At 40.7% G+C, this 20,092-nt stretch overlaps 1 protein-coding gene across 1 annotated transcript in view; it reads right to left on the bottom strand.

Annotated features, from left to right (window-relative positions):
* Positions 1–114: 114 nt before the first annotated feature.
* The window catches only part of LOC110987315 (E3 SUMO-protein ligase PIAS2-like), a 43,746-nt gene continuing 23,768 nt past the window's right edge, over positions 115–20,092 (bottom strand). Inside the window, 8 exon segments of the mRNA XM_022249949.2 lie at positions 115–7,047; positions 7,525–7,562; positions 8,142–8,326; positions 10,618–10,891; positions 11,661–11,794; positions 12,192–12,426; positions 15,108–15,213; positions 15,682–15,816. Of these exon segments, the coding sequence (XP_022105641.1) occupies positions 6,856–7,047; positions 7,525–7,562; positions 8,142–8,326; positions 10,618–10,891; positions 11,661–11,794; positions 12,192–12,426; positions 15,108–15,213; positions 15,682–15,816 (1,299 nt within the window). The 3' untranslated portion in view covers positions 115–6,855.

Raw genomic sequence — 20,092 nt, 5'->3', positions numbered from 1 at the left:
TTAGTACATGTAATTGATGCAAATACTGATCACCAGCTACGGGGGAACCAACATCTACATGCGTGCATCTTTCTGCGCTTTGGCATAAGAATAAACACACGTAAGCATACAGTATTTCATATTTATACCAACTTTATTTACACACTGTATGTACACAAATTAAATGATGACGATAATATTAATACATGTGAAAGATACTTCATTGAAACAATACTGCATCCTTTGTCCCCCAAACCTACAGATGGGAAATACTTCCAATTTGTGTCATCTTGTGTAAAGCTGAATCCCAGTGAGTCGTGTTTATCTGCATAAATTTTCAAGGAACAGGTATGAAACAACTGTGGACAGAGGACGTCTCTAAAATGCATAGTCATGATTAAAATGAAATTCTTGGATCAATTTTGAAGTTTTATAAGACGGCCCATATGACCCCACCTCCTACTGTTAAGCATCACTGAGTTCTCCACTAACAAGTATTAAGCAGATGATTGTATCGATACACCGAGACATGCCTCCTGGAATTTGGATGCATGAACCTTAGATTCATCTTTACAGAGAGAAATATGACCCAGTGTTGATGTGAATGTCTGGACTCTTGAAAAAAATTACACTTGAGCATTCACACTTGAATTTCCTAGACTCTTGAATGGTCTGTGCTCCATACTTTGTTAATCAATACAATGGTATCCTATTGGAGCAAATATGAACTACGTGGTGTGCACACACAAGGAACAAAGTGTGTATGCGTAGTTTTTGCATCAAAATGTTCAAACCCTTGAGTTCCTCTGGGTAGTTTCCCAGCACATGGCAAAGGTGCTTCAGTGTCAGACAATCCTTTCTCTAAAATCTCTGTGAGGGTGTAATTGCCATGAAGCACGTACATCCAACAATTCAGAACTAGCATTTTGAAGCGTTGTTGTATGGCCTGCCTTCTGAATTAAAAATATCAACTGTAGCTGGCAAATGTTTTTGAGCAAAATGACATTTTTCACTAGAGAGGTAGGATTGTAATATACCCCTTTTAACACAATCTTTTACTTGTACACTGTATCAATAATTATATACCACAGTGGTCTAACGTGCACTGCTAACATATGTTGGAGTTACCGGGCAGAACACAGCCCACCAAATGTAGCTAAGAAAGGTTAATAACAAGGTTTGAATGCATAGGGCCTTTCTCATGAATAGGTATTGCTAACGAGTCTCTCTTTTATATGGAAGCTATGCAAGGAATTACCCTAATTTGTGCAACTACTACGGCCTCATTAATATGCAGATTTTGTGGCTGAAATGCCTCAAAAACTGAACAAGTGTGGCTTTGTATTCAAATCTTAAGGGGGGGTTTGTAATGCTTGCTAACACATGCATTTGATAAAAGAGACAGCCTTTTCTAAACTGTGGTGTGAAATGTAGCTAGTTTTTAATGACGGATAGTTTGGTCTTCCAATAGGATATCAAGAACTCAACTGCAAGCGCGGTTGCTATGTATAAACATTTGCTATGTATGTTTGCTATGTATCATATTGCTCTGGAGGTCATGTCTAGAAATCTGCCCAGAATTGTCAAATGCTATCAAAAATATGAAAAACACCAGAGGTTGTGTATGGCAGCTATTTTTTTCTGGTAAGAGCTTTTGTTCCATAGGGATACACATGAGGAGACCCATTGTGCTGCCCTTCTGTAACAAAAGCAGTTAAAGATAGCTGCCGTGCACAACACAGTGCCTTTCATACAACTTTGTAATGAAGAAGTGGCCAAATTTTCCTTGTCTTGCATTATCCATTTATTCATAGGGATGCCCTTTGACGTGCCTGCTCAGTGAAGTTAGAAAATGCTACCCAAAACATACATGTAATTTCTGACATGTCAGTTAACACAAAATGCATAACATGTCACTTCCACACCTGAAACACCTGAAAGTTTCGGGGAAAAAAAATCCCTCTTACCACATGAAAAAGAAAAAAAAAAAAAGAGAAAACTTTTGAAATTTGTTACGGGTTTCTTTACACAGCTTTCACACTCTCTGTATCATATGTGTTTACATTGTCTTTTACCATTTATGTTGGATACCTCTCCATTATTGTAGACAAAATGCAAGGTGTACATAAATAACAAAAGAAAGTTTGATTTTTTATAAATGCTCTAGATACCTTCCACAGGTAAAGGTTGCAGTTACAAGACTGCAACATAACAAAGCACAAAACTGTTTTGAACCAACCTTTAATGCTGAAACATAAATCGTAAGGAATCATGGCTACTGTGTACTACAGAAGGTGCCTTGGAAATGATTGTAAGCCACAATGTGTGGTTAAAAATTACTGCAATAATTAGTCTGCAAGAAAAGATACGTGCAAGAGTAACTAATCATCATTAATTACGGTGCAAGAATCTTTCTAACGCTCCTTGAAGGCAGTGAATAATGACATGGATGAGCTCAAAAGCAGCAATGTAGGAATCTGCCCACAGATCTTTGGTAACAAGGGAAGCTGTATCTGAGCTATATCTAGCCCACTGACATACACGTCTTCAATGAAACTTGACAAAAGTTTTGCTGGACTGGTCAACTCAGTTTTGCTGGAGACTCCAGGACCTGAAAACGGGATATCTAGGCTGAAAATGTCAACTGCCTGTTGTCTGTTTATATATAGACATATTTTCATTTCAATCACAGGGCTTTCCAAGCGTAACAAATAATGGAAATTCCAAATGTGGGCCAAAACTTGTTCAACTTGATCTGATCTATAGAAAACATCACAAAAAATACCGACATGTTCATTTTAAACACATTGGATACTGCATACTTTATCAACAGCAAGCAGAATCCTAATCTGTACTTTGCCCTGACAAATAAGTTCTCATCTTCCAAGCCTTGAACAAATCCCATCAGATACAGTGAAGTTAAAAAAAGACATTCATGTTATTTTGTACAACAGATAAAAGTACACTTTAAAGATGTTTCATTTTACAATGAGCTAGTCACACTAACAGGACTATGTCTAAACGTGTATTGCTGAAAAAAAAAAAACAACAAAGAATATACATTTCACAAACTCTGACCAACTATAAACAATTCGTTTCCGCAGTTACAAAAACTGACAGCATCCCCACATCTCAAATCACAGTCCTTTCAGGAACATTTAAGAATAAAGAGGAAACAAGATAATTTTATCTTTGCTTTCTGGTGAATTTTGAATCCCCAATCTCCAAGATGAACATTCTGAGTGATTTGTGCTGGCACAGCAACTGCCTGCCTCAGGAGTTTACAGAGTGTTTCGGCCAAGAAAGAAAGTACAAACTCGACACTTTACAAGGCAGTGCCTTTACAGTTTACAGGTGATTACATACTCTCATAAAAAAAAAAAAATAATAAAAAGAAGAACCTCTTGGGACACTTGTGTTAGAAGAACAAGTTTGAGTGAAAGTAAAACACTGCCTTTCAAGTTTTTTTCAATCCTATAAGACTGGTATGAACAGAGATGTTGTTTGCCACATGCTACATTTACAAAAATATGCATGATTTAGGCAAATACATCTGGAATTGCTCTATTTCACATGTCACTTCCCCTAATAACCCTCTATCTAGGATACTGCCATAGAAATTAATCAATGCATTAAGAAGTAACAACAAATTTGTCAACTGTGGTTACGTTTGAGCTGGATTCAAGGGCAAGGTTAACAAGTAAAAACTTCAATCTACTACAATAACACAGAGGACAAAAAGGGTTAATATGTAACTACCCAGCAGCACAGTATAAAAACACAAAATGACACCAATAACATGCACAGTAAAACTACATGTACTCAAAACCAAAACCCTATTCCTTGTAATTTACAGTGATGACTTGATACAGTACATTATGTACACAGTTAAGTATTACGTTTGTATTTATAGTTGTCATGTTTAAAAATTCTCCCATCATAAATAGTTTTCTGTTATAAATTTCCATAAATAGGATTCACTTTATAAACACATAAGCTATGTTGGCACAGGCTTTTGTACCATTTGCAGAGAGCTTTTTCTTTCCTCTCATTTTCTGTTTTGACACTCCAAACCTGACACATAAACTTGGACTAGCAGCTTAATGTACATCTACAGCTGAGTAAATGAAATGGTATTAATTGTACAGGTGCAACAGATAAACATGAATCTGCAAAGTCTGCACAAGAACTCGGTTCCCAAGTTCTGCGTTGGCTCTCAAGTTCAGCTTCACGTTATAAAGTTGAGCTAATCCGAGCAGTTGTGCCCCTTAGCAAGACACTTTATACCAATGTAGCTCATGGAAGTGCAAGTGAGACAGACATAGGTATAGCAATTTTAGGCTGTCTGAAGTGGCAAAATACTGAGCGTGAAAAATATAGTTTCCTGGAGATTGAAGAATGAGTGAGAATACACAACAATAATATATACACATCATAAAGTGTGGCTCATCAATAATTGTATCTTCTTCTCTGCATTTCTTGCCGAGACAGAAGCTTAGCCCAAAGCTAATCTGGCTTATTCCCATCGGCATTGCATTTAAGTCCATCACAATTTCTTAAGGGTTCATTGAAGTGGATCCCGAGTCTTGAGTCACAAGCTATTTAGGCAAACCCAACCGAAGCATTCAGGTATTGTAGACTGGACTGGTGAATTGGTGTTTATCAAATTTTGATGACCCCCGCCACCATCATGGCAGTGTGTACCGCACTACAATAGTTGAAGTATTTCCATGGAGTTTATGGAAACTTGTCACAGGACTGTGTTGGGATTATGTCGAAACTGCCTCAATCCTGCACATTCCAAGCACTCAATCACCAAAGCCTTGCTACATGTACATACATGTAAGTTTGAAACCGCACCACCAGATGTACATGTACTTAGGTTTTGCTTGGGGACTCAGAAGACAATTTGTGCCAAAGTCCGTACGATAAACTGGTTTATTAATCTGGTGAAAGATATAAAAAGGATAAACAGGAAGGGGGAAAAAGACGAAACAAAGAAATTAATTCAAACAAGTTAGACTCTGCACGGCATCCAGTCACAATGCTGCTGAAGATTTCATTGTAACCAGAAATGCATTCAACAGTACTCTGTATATGCACTGGTACCCACACATATGAAGTATGCACAGTATTGTGTTATTGTATACAGCCCAGGTTTAACATAAAGACAAAACCTCCAGTTCGTTTTTCATGGCACATTTCCCAACACAAAATTGGTTTTCTCGCACAGAATGATCAGATAAAAATCCTTTGAAATTCAAATGGGAAACATAATTAACAGTTACTAAAAAGACCATGAAACACAAAATTACATTCTGTAAAACAGTGTGGCGAATAATTTGTACCATTATTTTCATAGGAAAACAGAAAAAAATTAAAAAAAAAGAAGAAGCTGTTTGGCCAACTGCAAACCTGCATTTGCAAAATGCAAACGCCATCACACATAAAGGGTATAAATCCTTGATTGCACTGATACATAACCCACTGGGGACAAGCGTGCCATATAATGTGCATTATGTATGTACAGAAGTGCATGCGTTCAAGTGCTACACAGGTTTTTTTTCATAATGATGATTCAATTTAGGTTTGGTGCCATTTTAAAGTCAATAGCCACTTATACCCTACTCGTCTTCTCGCAACATACTTTTCGCTAATACGTCTCAAAGTGGTATCTATGTGGCTGTATGCACATATTTCAGGAAAATAATGTTAAAAAATCAAGCGTACTCTCTGATGAAATGTAGAATACTTTGTTCTTGGGTAAAGAAGAGAAAAAACCTAAAAAGAATCAAATACATGTACATGTGTAACTAACCACAGTGCCATTTTTGGAAACAGTTGCTTACATTTATGTGTGATTCTAATAACACCTTTTGAGCATGATGCAAAATGCACGGGGGGGGGGTGTTTTTCTTGCAGTGCATTTCGCGGGAAGCTTACATATTTCATGGAAATCTTTCACAGATACCTGATTTTGGAAACAGCCATCCTTTCTTACAAGGTGTGTTGTTCGTTTCAACCAATGTGTCTTCGAGTTACATGAAACAGAACAAAATTCACATTTCTAACATTCACTGACAAATCTCACTTGAATCTTCAGACAGTATATACTTCTTCTTTACAGTGCCACTCCAATAACCATTTGGATATCATATATAGAATCACCTGCTCTATTCTTCTTTAAGACAGTCAGCAGAAAGACACACATTAAGACACTTACACTTTCCCTATGAAGGGGAAATAACGTAACCCTTATCAGAGAGGAAAGGAACAACTACCCAACACATCACTGCATGCCGGCAACAAACCGGCTGGCACCTCCAAATAGTTGGTTCCTCTTCGGCTGACTAGCTTCTTTTTCTTTCGCTGACCACATATCTAGTAGTAATAATCTCTGCTTTACAACTCCACAGAAATCTGTCCCAGGTAACTTGCCATTGGGGCAAGACAGCACCTGCATGTTCCGACGGCTACACACACCTCAAGCAGGGCACTCAAAGACACTACCACCACATCCCACTTAAATCTCACCATTAAGAGCAACACAACAAAGTACAACTAGTTAAAAAACACTACAACCCAAAAAATCCAACCCACTACGCACATGAAGTCTCTTTAAAGGGAGTTCAAGCTGGTGAGACTAGCCAGATACTACCTGAGACCTGGCAGGTAGTTGGTAGCGTAGCTGATAAGATAGCCCTGGGGGTCAGTGCTGTAGTAGTAAGGGAGGTGCTGTGGGTGAGGAAAGTGCTGGGGGTGCGCGTGTGGGTGGTGGTGGTGGCTACTGCTATTGGTGTAAGTTGAGGGTACGACGTAGCTCCCCGGCCCAGCCGCTCTTGGTGGTCTAGCCTCGGCGGGACTGGGGTCCAGCTGTCAATCCAGTGAGATGACGTCCGACAAGCTGTAGCCGCTGCCCGGCATCCCACTGGCGCTGCCGTTGCTGGCTGCCCGGCTGGTGCCCGAACTGCTGCTGCTGGCTACCGTGCTGAGGCTGCTGACACTGCGCAGGCTGCTGCTGGAGGTGGCTAGGTGGTCCATGTAGGACAGCGGGGGCATGTACTGCGACTGCAGCAAAAGATGTCACCAAAAAATTTCAATCAACATCAATGCCAAATGAACCTCGACCTTTTGAGAGGCAGCTTTTTATATCCAGAGAGCTGGATTAAATTACTAGAGCACTAATTTGCTGTACGAAGTGAAGCTTGTTGAGTGCATTGGAGGTTGTGCACAATCCTATGGAAAACTTGAAAGTTGTACAGCTTATGTATAGCTAATTGTCTGTATCACAAACAATGCTTCAACAGAGCCGATATGCCAGAAACCTAAATGCGCAATCAGTAAATGAGTATTCTTTTGTGCTCAGTGTAAATGCCACATCCACTCATTTTGCTGCGACTCTTTCAATGTGTCATACTATGCCAGAAAACGTGCTTACTTATATTTAAATTTGTACTTGCGCATTCCATTCAGAATACACCATTTGATTTGTTCCATCTTATTTTTAATATGTTCTCTGTCAAATACTCTCCTCTTAGACCTTACCTGTGATTCACTGTGCAGTAAAGAATATAAATCCATATCTGGTTGATGAAAACAAGAAAAAATTCACATGAATCAAGTGTGCAAAAAAGCGTCCTTCAAGTCATGCTCTTCTCTAGCTAGTCGTGCAATTCACAGACATGAATGATGCCAAAGGTTTAATTAAGAGATGCTGCACTTCTACATGTGTGTATGTACTTTATGAGAATTGTTCTTTGGATGGTAAATAATTTGCAGAAAATATTGCAATGTCATTTGTTAAACTCTTTGGCATGATACAATAAAATGTCCTAAAATATGTCAAATATGACATGCTTCACATGCCAAAACTGACACATATCAAACATGTCATATTTGACATATTGACATATTTGACATTTGAAAGGCATGCATGTATGGTGAACACTGGGCATTCTCTGATTCGTGAGTGCAAAAAGATGGCATTACTGCGATGACACTGCCACTCACACAGAGGTTATTAAACTTAAAGAGATTCTATTCTGGGTCCAAGAGGTTTTTGACATGAGCATACCAACTGCCCGCAAGTGCAGTGCCACCGCAGTGACAGTTTCTGATTTGGGTTGCCAGATCGCACCGTGAGCCACTATCAATCAACTTACTGCTGGCATAGTCCGTGCTGGACATGGATGGCTGCATGGGTAGGAAGGGACTATAGTCCCCAAACAGGCCCAGTTGGGCATGCGGCGAGGGGCCGAGCTCCATGGTGGGCATGCCGTTGGAGTGGTGTGAGGTTGGCATAGGCGGGCCTACACTGTAGTCGATGGGGTACCGGTGAGGAGAAGCACTGCACATATCGGGCGATAAAAAAACAACCAAAAAAAAAACAGGTAATCAGTGAAAACAAAACCAGCAAATATGGTTGGCCATCTCGGATGCAAGTGCAAAACTTCCTGACAAAATTAATTTCTGTAACCAACACTTGAGTGAAATCTCATCTCCCTAACATTTAGAATTTTGAAGCAAATGACATCTAGCAACCAAAAAAAAGAGAGGGATGAAGATAAAACCAAATTTAGTTTAAGAAGCCAATAATAACTCTACCACTGAGCAGTTTGTAAATTTGACAGATTTCTGAATTCCACACTAATTCATTCTGCAATTCAAAGCAGCAAACTTTGCACTTATGACCGAGATGGCCAAATGTAAAGCAGTACCAATGTAAACTATACTTCAGGGCACAATTTTGACAACTTCATTGTAAAATCCCTTTGAATAATTCTGGTTTCCAGGACTGTGAGGAGCATTCCTCAAACTTTGATGAAACATTGCATGTTAGCTCAAAAGAGATTAAGAGAAATGTGGCACGAACAAGCACAGAGTTCGACCAAAGATTTAAATGTTTAGGTTCACCATTTTTACAGCAAATCTTCATTACCATATTGTACATGTATGTTCTCTTTAAAATGATAGGCACTGAAAAGGGTTAAAAATGATAGGCACTGAAAAGGGTTAAAAATAACCCCAAAAGTTGGTTCAACAGATGAAAAAAGACTGGGATGTAAGGACAGGGGGGGACCTCTTTTACGCATGTTTTTTGAACTCCAAACTTGTTTTCAGATATGAGCAAGACTATGTCCTAGAATCTGTGACAACAAAATGTGTACCCAACCGCAACTGTATTTCAATGTGAAAGAAGTCTGTCATATCTGAATAGCTCTGTAATGATGGCCTGTACATGCATCAATGCTCTTCAATGGCATTTCAAGAATGTATGTGTCTGCCCATAGTCAGGTACATGTGCATAACAAAAGTCTATTCTTCAGCATGTGCTTGGAATGCTTTGCTAAAATCCAGGGCTGTGACCACAGGCGATGGGCTTTGCAGGTGTACCTAATTTGCATGACAACTGTCCAGACATAAAGTTCACTCTCCCCAAGCTTTTGACAAATTTCCAGAACACAAAAACACTGAACAGAACAGGCAGCAACTTTTTTTCACAAACAAGTCTCAGAAGCACTAAAGACAGCTTTCCAATCAACTTCTTAGAGCTGAAGTTTGGCTCAGTTGATTAAATTCTTCACTTAGCAATTCACCCCCACCACCACCTTGGTGGAAACAGGTTCAAATCCCAGTCAGTCCACCTTGCAACGGAAAATGGCTTACCAGACAACTTGGCTCCAGTAGAAAATTAACATGTATGTGTAGAAGTTTTTTTTCCCTGAACACCTGGTTTGAGTTGTGGTTTTTTTTATAAAGAAAATTGTGAATAATATCTTGTAATTGTGGCATCGAGGTTTTCACTACGCTTTTTATCACAAAGATTTTTAATTTCATTAAACTGACAAACATTTCACTCAGAGTGAGTTTTTGTTCACCACACTTCTGTTGATTTATTTTGAACGTCTCTTTGTAAGCAAACAACTATTATGACTTAAATTCCTCCAAACTGATGGACAAAAAAAATAAGCCTAAGATAAATTGGCATGCTGAATCTGTTCATATTTGCAAGTTCACTTTTTAAAAAAATGCACAATCTTTTTTAGATCAACTGAAAGTAACATCATGCATGATTCTTCTTGACAAACTACTTATCTGATATGTAGACTTTTTGTCAATTTCTTATACAAATATTTTGTTCACTTTTGGTACACATTTTTTGGTATACCTTAACACTTGTTTCTTGATAGAGTTTATTAATGTTAATTTTTTCTATTTAAAAGTATGCTCCTTTGTTTTAAATTTCAACAACTGGTCTGATAAATGAGAAATAAATTATGCAGTCAGTGAAGCTTGTTCATGTGATTGCATGTAAATGCTGAGAACAGTCAGTAGTCAAAGTTCAAGATATTGCTGCGATAGTCCCCCTGCAATCTTTTGCTTCCGTAATTTGCCAGTCGAGCTGTGTGGACATGTGACTGTGCCTGTCTGTCAATGGCAGGAGATGCGCAGAGGGTATCAAGGACAGCATTCAAGGGGTTGTCATTTGGGCTGGCTGGATTGGGAGAGGTCATCCAATCTAGGACATCCGGCGTTTTGCAGGCGTAGGGGAGTGGGGATAAGCTTTGGGAGTGGTGGCGAAGTGGGGGTGGGGTCAGGGGCGGGGCACAGGGTGGGGTCAGTGGGGCGGGCACCAACCGTTTGTTCGCCGTGGTGAGTGGTGGGGGTGACTTGGGTGGTGGCGGCGACAGAACGCTGGTGTCCTGAAGGCGTAGGTCGGGCTCCTCCTCGTCCTGGACACGCATGGCCGGGGCGCGGTGCTGGGGTCTGGGCATTGGGATGATCTCTTCCTCTGAGTCAGTGTCGCTGCTGACTTCCTCCTCTGTCTCGTCTCCCTCATCCTCTGAGCTGGAGTTGGTGAGGTCGATACACTCCATGTTAGACTTCTTACTTGGTGGTGTTGAGCCATCCCCTGGTTGAGGAAGACAAATAAACTGACATTGTCTTACAGAGATTGAACGAAAGTTCTGTGCATGAGATCATCCGAGTGCAGAATTTGTCAGAGTTTTGCACATGAAAACTGTGTCTGTTAACAACTGCCTTTCTGACAAAGCGGTTTGATTTTGTAAAAAAAAGAACACGACATTTTCTCCATTGTTAGGAAGCACAGAAGTCTTTGCAGCCAGAGATATGTATGTCTGAAGCTGAAGGAAGCTTCTTTAGCATCTCAGAATTAATCCAATTTTCAACAAAAAACCTAAACCAATCACAATAACATGGAGTTCATGTATTAGCACATATCTCAAAGTTGTGCAGAAATTTGTTGAATTTCAGGTCTTTATTTTACCCCACATTAATGAAAAAAGAAGCAACAAAGCAAAGAAAGAAACAACACAGGCAGACCAATACTATGATCATGACGAATATATTCAAGAGTCTTTACTTTTGACTTTCATTGTCCTTTGAATCACTTCTTACATTACAAGAGGCTTTCATCCATCAATTTTGAAAGCACCCTAATAGGATGCAACTGATGGTTTATTCCAAAGACAAAACTACCAAACTTTGTGTACAGAGAGTTGGAGTATTACACTGGTACCCGCCCCCCATAAAAATCATGTTTTCTTGCAATCCTATTTTGGAGGTCTTCTGAAACCTTCTACCCATGTTGGAGATCTCCTCAGAATCACATTCGTCAGGGAGGAACCCTGATTGCTTAACTGGCATGCGGTGATCCTTACCATCTGAGACGTTGCTGATGTTCATGACTGAGCTGTAGCTGCGCTTCTTCTCTGACAGCGGCTGCCACGAGCCGTCCTCCAAGAACTGGATCTCGAGACTCGGCGTGTGGTGGCTGAGGATCTCCATGAAAAGGCTGAAAGATACCAGTCAGCTTCCTTTATAGATACCACCTGTCTGTTGACTTACACCAGCAGATTGGGACCTACATCTTCAAAATTTTGCTCATATAAATTTGCCAACAGGTTCAGGTCAACAAGACAAACAAGACAGCACCAATGGAGGTTAGTTTATCTTTCAAAACTAAATGTGTGATAAATTGACGGAAAGTTGATTGGTCTCCTGCTGCAGAATACACACACACAGGCTGTTCAGTTTGATAGGATCACTTGAGATTTTGTCCATGCCTAGTTAGAATGGCCTGACAGATATGTTGTCTGAAGGGTTTGTGAGCTGAAAATGTCCGAGGAAGTTAAATTGTCAGAACTGTGCCAATGGTACAGGTTAGGAAGGGTCAGATTCTGCATCCTTACCCATCAATAATGAGTGAGTCAAACGGTGCCTTGCGGTCGCAGACAGGGCAGATCCACGTGGGCTTTTTCTCATTCATCTTGAGGTACAGTACAGCGTCAAAGCACTGCAGGTGGGAGCAGGTGATGGGCCGGCAAGGGGTGGACATGCGCATCTTGCCCAGGGGGCACATCAAGCTGACCCGCAGACTCATGGTGGCAATCTCGCTCTCAGGATCGTGGGAGAGCTTCTCTTTGACTACCCAGGAGCAATAGCAGAGGGGAGGATAGGAGGAGTTGAATGGAAAGGAAACAATGGTCATGAAAACAGTAAGTCAGCCAGCTTGATTCTAGTTGATATGATTACAGACTTTTTACACAGCATTGTTTAGGGACAGTGACCATTTAGATCCAGTATGGAAAGGGCGCGATCCTACCCAGTCTGGTATTAAGCCAGGCCAGTATTCAGCCTGCCCTAGTCTGGTACACAGGCTTGTCTGACCTGTGCCCTTTGAAATCAGTGAGGCGCATCAGTTTATAGCCTCTCAGAGAACAGCAAGAGCTGAACAAAAGACAACTTACCAGATTTTTGCCTACTAGCAAGAGTTGGCCTAAGTGTTAATTTCTGCTGCTGGCTTGAGGTGGATTGTGTTGTGATTATTTAACTGATAGGCAGTTTGAAGCTTTATAATATTCCATATCTCTATTCTTTTGAAGTAGTGGGCATCAAGACAACAGGAAAGCAAAGAACATTTAACTTCCAATGGCATGTAGTGCCAGCGTTTGCATCGAGGTGTGATATTTTGCAAGTGTAATGCTGCATGCAATAAGAGCTTCCACAAATGGATCGGGCTTTGTCCAGAATTTTTTAGCTGAACATTATTTTCGGATAAGTACATATATGTTCTGACTGCTGGGTGGACCATCGTATACGTAAGCACAGAAGATCGCCAGTTTTCGGACATGCCTTCGATCGAAGGACATACTTTTAACGAAAAAGCACTGACTTTTTTCAACTTCCATTAATCAAACGCGGAATGAATGACTCGTATGTATACGTGTTAGATACCATGGTAGGAAAAAGTTTATCCATTCTACACATTTGATAACTCAAACCTCAGTGGATAAGAATTTGACTTATCCAGATTTCGAGCCAACGAAAGTTCCCGAGTCTTGTTCACGTACACGAACAGGATCGAAGCACTCTTAGCCCCCACAGTGGCTATTGGAGACGTTGAGTGGTTGTTTCGTTATATCCGGCAACAAATTCTTCTAAAATCATCAGTTTGATGAGATTTCACATTTTTATATATGTAAAATTTTCTATTCTACTGATACATTTAACAGAAACCACAAAAACTGTGTACTTTTTAGGACAATTCTTTTGCACACCGTGCTGTGATGCGTACAATACTTGCTTGATTGGCTAGTGCTGGGCACAGGGTTTTTCTGTTTGATCACATGATCATTTCTTTTCAATCGCTTGAGGGCTGACCATTTTATATTTCAAAACATTTGACTAAAAAAAAAAATATTTAAGTGTTTTTTGTCATTTCATTCCTTCACCTTTCCTTTTTAACCTTTTTAAAAACTCTGAGTGAGATTAGGCGATGCAAAGCGGCGCATTCCCAGCACCGCGCCGGGAATGCATGTCCACTGTGTCTACACATGGGCTGTGACTGGCGACACTCGAGTGCTTCATCTGCAATTGGGCAGGCGGCTGAAGTTTCCTTCAGATTGGTCACATGGCCACCACAAAGATTCCATGATTGGACTGCAAACATGAGGGGTACATTTGGGTCGTGATAGCAATAAGGCTTGCATGAAAGGTGGGATCTTTAGGGCAGTGGTCAAGACAAGTCAATTACAGTGGTACCGGCAGCAATCATGCATGTTTCCAGCAGGCAATAATGCAATATCCAGACTTTAAACACTGGTAAACCAATCATAAATGTAAAACTGTTGAGGTAATCAATGAGAGATGCAAGCAGATTTGGTACGGTAGGAATTTAAGGAAAATGTACCACTTCAAGAAGCACACCTCGGATGGGAATGTTTACACAGTCCAGTCTTTTCAGCTTGGTGTAGAGTCCATTTCATATGTTCAACTGTATTTTTGGTGAAAAATTTGTTTGGTTGAAAGTAGAAGATGGAAATTGGAAATAAAGCTGAAATGTTATATCGCGGAATGGCAAAGTTACCTCAGGGTTTCAAAAGTTTTTGAGAGCTTTTTTTCCAGTGACCTCAGACATCATTTTTCATTCAGAGGGTGTTAAAACCCAAAAGAATATAGCTCACATGTAAATATATGAAACAAAAGGTACATGTACATGTTTGTGCATAATAGTCACAGGTCCAGCAAAGTATTGGCAAATGTGGTGGTTTAAGGGGGCATTGTTTGCAAAACCGCATGGCAGGGGCTTTGATGTGCTGGTGAGGGAGGCTCCATTCTTACCCTTGAGAAAAAATCCTGGCCAACACCCGGGCAGTGTATGGTTCCATTGTGCGAAAAGCCACATGGACTGTGGCTTTTTCAGAATGCTCCGAAGGGTTTCTATCGTTTAGTGTTGAATTGCGAAAAACGTGACAGGGGTTTCTCCTGGGTTAGATTGTGCGAGTCGAACTACCAACAATAGCCTCCAGGATGGATGAGTGTTTGATCAACTGCCAGACCAGACTCCAAGTCCGGTAGCTGGTCCGGTATGAAAGGGGGTTTTGCACCTGGACTAGCTTACCGGGGGGGCCGTTCCCTTACCAGATCTAAATGGTCACCGTACCTTATCAGCCAACTCCCAGACCACTAAAGTTACCGAACTACGCTTTCAATGCGGGCACTTTACAAGGATTAACACAAGACAAGAAATTTGAGCCACTGTTACTTTTATCTCTTCTAAACAATATTATCCTCCTACTTAAAAAAAAAAGGCAGAAGTTACTTACTGAGTGCTCTGGAGTGGTCTGCATTCCTGACTCCACTGCTCTTCAATCTCTGAAAAAGAATCTCCGCTGAAAGTTGTCTGACTAAATAGACAGCTACACAGTAGGACTGCAGCATTAAGAGACAGGAAAAAAAGACTACTGATATTAACCAATGGTACAGGAAAAATGATGACATCCTCAACAATAGCAGTAATTCCATCCTGATAATCTGGTCGGCTGACCTCAAGAGTAATCAAGAATACAAAATGCGATGCAAACATCTAAATGTGCATGTACAAGACTTAACCCTATGCAAGGTCAATGTGGCCACTGACTCATTGGCTAATTTCAAACTGCAGATCCACATGTACGTATCAGATGGTCACAACAACCGGCCTACTTGTGCAGTTGTGTGCCATGCACCACAAATGCTACACAATTTAGAGGACAGGCTAGAGCCCATTTTTCTCCCAAGCACAATAACTGTGTGTGTCATGGCAGGCTTCTGTAGAAGACAGACAACTTGACCTTGGGAGGAATTGGTGCCTTCATGCAAATCAATAATGGGCACCCTTTCCCCATTCTGGCGACTCACCCGGCCGATCTCTGGGATCCACTGGACGTCTACTTGGTTGGGTGAGGTAGGAGTTAACCGTGCCAGGGGCGTGATATTGACCGGTCTGCTGGGCCGCTTGGGTTCGGTCCCTGCTTTTGTCTGTGGCAGGAATGGCTGTGCATGAAAAAAGACAAGAACCGAAATGACAGTCCTGGGTGGTGATTGTCCAGACAAAACTGACAAGTCAAATCTCTTAACTTCATAACAATTGACTATGTGCTCAAGTACACACACAGGGGTGCTTATGGCGTTGTGGTTAAGGTTTCTGAATTATGACCAGAGGGTCTGAGGTTCGAATCCAATTGCTGACCGAAGGCTGTACGCACAGGCCTTCGGCAAGTCACTTTATGGGTACAAGCATTAGCTGAGGATCGACCTGCAATGGACTGGTACATGTACCGGTATTTCATTTAGTGCAGAACAGAGATCAACACCAACCTGATAAGCCAAGTGGCTCAGAACACACTTGCCTTCTACTGCACTTACATTATGTATACATAAAGTATGATGTCCGGAACAGTTTTTAAACGGGCCAGACTAACTGTAAGGAAGGTGTACCTCAAAACTACCATATCTGGTTTATGCATCCCGTGTCAGGATCTGATGTCATGGAGCACCTCAGCGGAAAAAATTTGTGCTACACAAAGAATGGACCGTGACCCAGCCTGACCTTACACATGCACTTTCTACGTCATCTGGGCCGGTAACCTGTTTTTAAAGAAGCTTAAATATTTTCTGCACCCAACTTCATCATGTTCATGAAACAAATTCAATGCATCAATGCCAGTATTGTTGCACACACTCTAAATGCTGTGCAATGTCCTGTGCAAAGGTTGATTTTGTGACAAAATTGCTGGGCTGTGTAACATTTTAATACTATGCGAAATGAGAGGGAACACAGCTTTAACCACTACCAGCCGGGGACTCTGAAATCGGAGCCGTATGGTTTATATGCGTGGTCGGGGTCTCCGAACTCGGACAAAGGAAACAGGGCCCTGTAACAAAAGACCGTACTCCGAACAAAAGACCAGGCTGCTGAGCATTACCGGCATTTTTCACTCTCAAAAGTGGTGATAATCCAGCGTTATTTTGAAACTGTATACCAGGGTTTGGGGCATTGAGAGCAAGCGGATTACCAGCGGGGACAAAAGCGCTCCACCACCGCAGCGATGAGCCACACAGCACCGCTGCACGCTAATCTGGCCCTTATTCAAAAGAGGTCAGCAGTGCACTGAGCCAGGTTCATGAACAAAAGACAGTTGTATAACACCGCACAATCTGGGCTCTGTTTACAAGGCTGCAGGCCTGGCTGAAATACTCGGGTGTCAATGAAGGTCACCTGTCAACTTAGAGTAGTGCCTGAAGATTACTTTGTGTGGCTATAAACGACCGTTAAATGGAATGATGAATTTTTGAAGGATTTTGAAAACGGAAAAAAATCAACATCATCAACATTGAAAAATGCCCCGCACGAAGTGGTTAACGACAGCTATTCTTTTTCAGTATTCTACAGTACTCATGAAACTTTGCCCACCACTTTGATTTAAAAAAAAAATACATTCATCAGAACCAGGCAGAAAAGCTGAAGTAACGGTGCATTTGTCATGTAAACCTTGTTAAGTTGAGCAATGATAAGTCTTAACCAAAAATGAAGTAGTAAAATTGTTAGTTTCTAATTTGTTTGCCACTTACATGTAAATGCACTTATGTACATGTACAGGACCCAAAATGATGGGATAGGTTACGGTAACTTCCGTAACATTTGTCATAACTTTTGCTCATTTGACGTAACATAGTGTGATGTTGAAGTTTCACCACTGCCTAAAGTTTTGTGAAACTGGCTGCTAGCCTTTGCAGATATCTGTGCTTGACGACTCTGCAAGATGGGTCCCTGGTGTGTTCTTCATCAGAAACTACTGCTACTGTACATCATGTTTGTGCACAATTTGTATAAAAAAGAGTAGTTCCCCATGTACGGCAAGAATGGCAGATGGGCTTGGCGATGACATGGGAACCAGGGGATGAGTGATAAGCCTTCAGCTGGCTTCTAACCATGCAATTTTTCACCGTTCACGCACTATGGACACGCTGTGTCGTAATTCCTACACGTACATTATACATTCATTAAATGCTGTGAAGAATTCAGGAATACAGTACGGCCATGACAAATTACCCTTTGAATATAATTTACAAGTATTCATAAGCCAAGATACCGAAGTCCCGATGTACGATATTCAGCTGAATCCATTACTCCAATGAATTACAAAATGTCCATACATACATGTATCACCTAATGGAACTTTTATGGCAATGAACGGAAGCCTCTGTAATAACCCTGAAGTTGAACACAGTTTCTTTATGTACATGTACATGTACCGGCACAAGAACATACCGGTACATGTACATATAAATACATGCACATGCATGTACATACATGTACATAATCATCAAATGGAAAGTGTAGTGTCTGCATTGTGCACATTTTCAAATTGCAAGCCTGTTTTTTCCTTGCAAGCTCCATTGGAAATACAACAAAGACTCAAATGTATTTTGACATGTACATGTGCCAAACATTTGCATGTCAAGCATGCTTTCAAATCAAATAGAAAGTACCAATCGCAAGTACTGTACATGTACGTATGCAGGGTACATACTACATGTAGTTTCTGCTGGACACTGTAGGTACTGGACATGTGTCGGTAAGCACACATCCAAAATAGCAAATTATGAATTTGATTCACATCATTAATTCCATCACTTTCAACAAAACACACAAGAAATACCTAAGTCGCCCCCAGAATGTGTTGTTTTTTTTCCTCTCCAGATATTCCCCGGGGAATGACACTTGACTCAATTGAACAGAAACGAAGGCTGGCCAGGTTTGGGTTACCAGGTTACATGTACAGGTACATGTAGCTTACACCACGGACAGACGAGTATGTACATTGTACATGTAGCTCTGGGAGGTACCGGGTACATTGTACATGTACACTGTACCACAGAGACATTAAAAAAAAAAAATACCACAGGAAGAGCAGCGCCTGGAACAAGACATGAGCATATCTGTGCACTTGCACAGGTATTTGATTGGAGGTCTCTCAATGCGTCAACTGTAGGGGCACAATTTTTCATAAAGATAGACAGTTTCACCATCATAAATATGCAAAGAGGCCACACTGTTTACCTTTTTTTTTAGATGTGTTGACCTCTTTCTTGTCAAAACTGGTAGGTGGAAAATATTGACCAAACTTAATTTCAATAAATTCTTTTTCCCACAGAGCTTGTTTTTCATAAAGTGGTAGTGACAAAGTAATGTATTACCATGCATCCTGAGTAACATCAGAGGTCTCTATGTACATGTAGCTTCCCTGGCCACACATCATTTTGTTAAGGGTCTTTGCAAAGATTTTTTTTAAATACAAACCTCCAAAATTCAACTTTGTGTCTCAGTTAACCTCATTTCTAATTTTCGTAAATTACAATCTGAAAGGTCATTTTGCTGCCTTTCTCTTATACAAGTACATGTAAATATTTCCATATTTGTGAGCAAAACCATGATTTCATCCAATGAAGAAAACCTCATTTATTTTACTTTGGTTTGTCCAGAAAATCTCCTGCCCTTTTTTTTCTTTTTTTTGATCTGTTGACCTAAATTCTTTCTTCAGTGTTCTTTGGTGATACATTATATAAGTACATGTACATGTACATACCGGTAGCAATAAAAGATGCAAGCAACCCTTTCTCTGAAATGTTTTTAGTGAGCAAATTCTGGATCCCGATTTAAACCTTACCTGAGCCACGTTTTCCCTGGATGACATCACAACAACAGCAACCTACGCTGTCCAGGAAAGCATGGATAATTTAAAAATGTTTCTAAATGTGCACTTTTCAATAAATTTACCCCAAAAGGGATGCAATACACCGAGGAAGAGGATAAAGTGGCAGAAAATCATGTCTGAGGAAAAGTTACTGCTGCAGTGATGCTACACTTTAATTAGGCCACAGCTACCGGTAAATGCTTAACTTCTGTGGCTAGTAGAACACTGCAGAAAAGTGCGCGAGTGAAAATATGAATACATGTATGGCATCTACCCGTACATGTACATGGAGTGCCTGTACATGCTACATGTAGGTGTCTGAACATTAGGGTGGTGACAGGAAGCCTGCAGCTACATGTAGTTCCAATGGATGTGTTGGTTACTTTTAACCACTGCCAGTTGATTAAGACGTGACCCAAGTAGGCACGGTTCAAATTACTGAACGATTAATAATGGCAGTACAAACTGGGACACAGTGTAGCCTACAATGCATATCGAGCTTGCTCCTTACCCAGTTAGAGACTGGAAACACTTTACATGTACATGTAGCTGTTTTTGTCATCTACTGGTAT

Source organism: Acanthaster planci, linkage group LG05 (genome assembly GCF_054643075.1).
Source record: "Acanthaster planci isolate LZ-2023a linkage group LG05, COTS_SCS, whole genome shotgun sequence".
NCBI classification, from domain to species: Eukaryota; Metazoa; Echinodermata; class Asteroidea; order Valvatida; family Acanthasteridae; genus Acanthaster; species Acanthaster planci.
The sequence above is the reverse complement of the archived record's forward strand: the minus strand, read 5'-3'. Positions and strand labels throughout refer to the sequence as shown.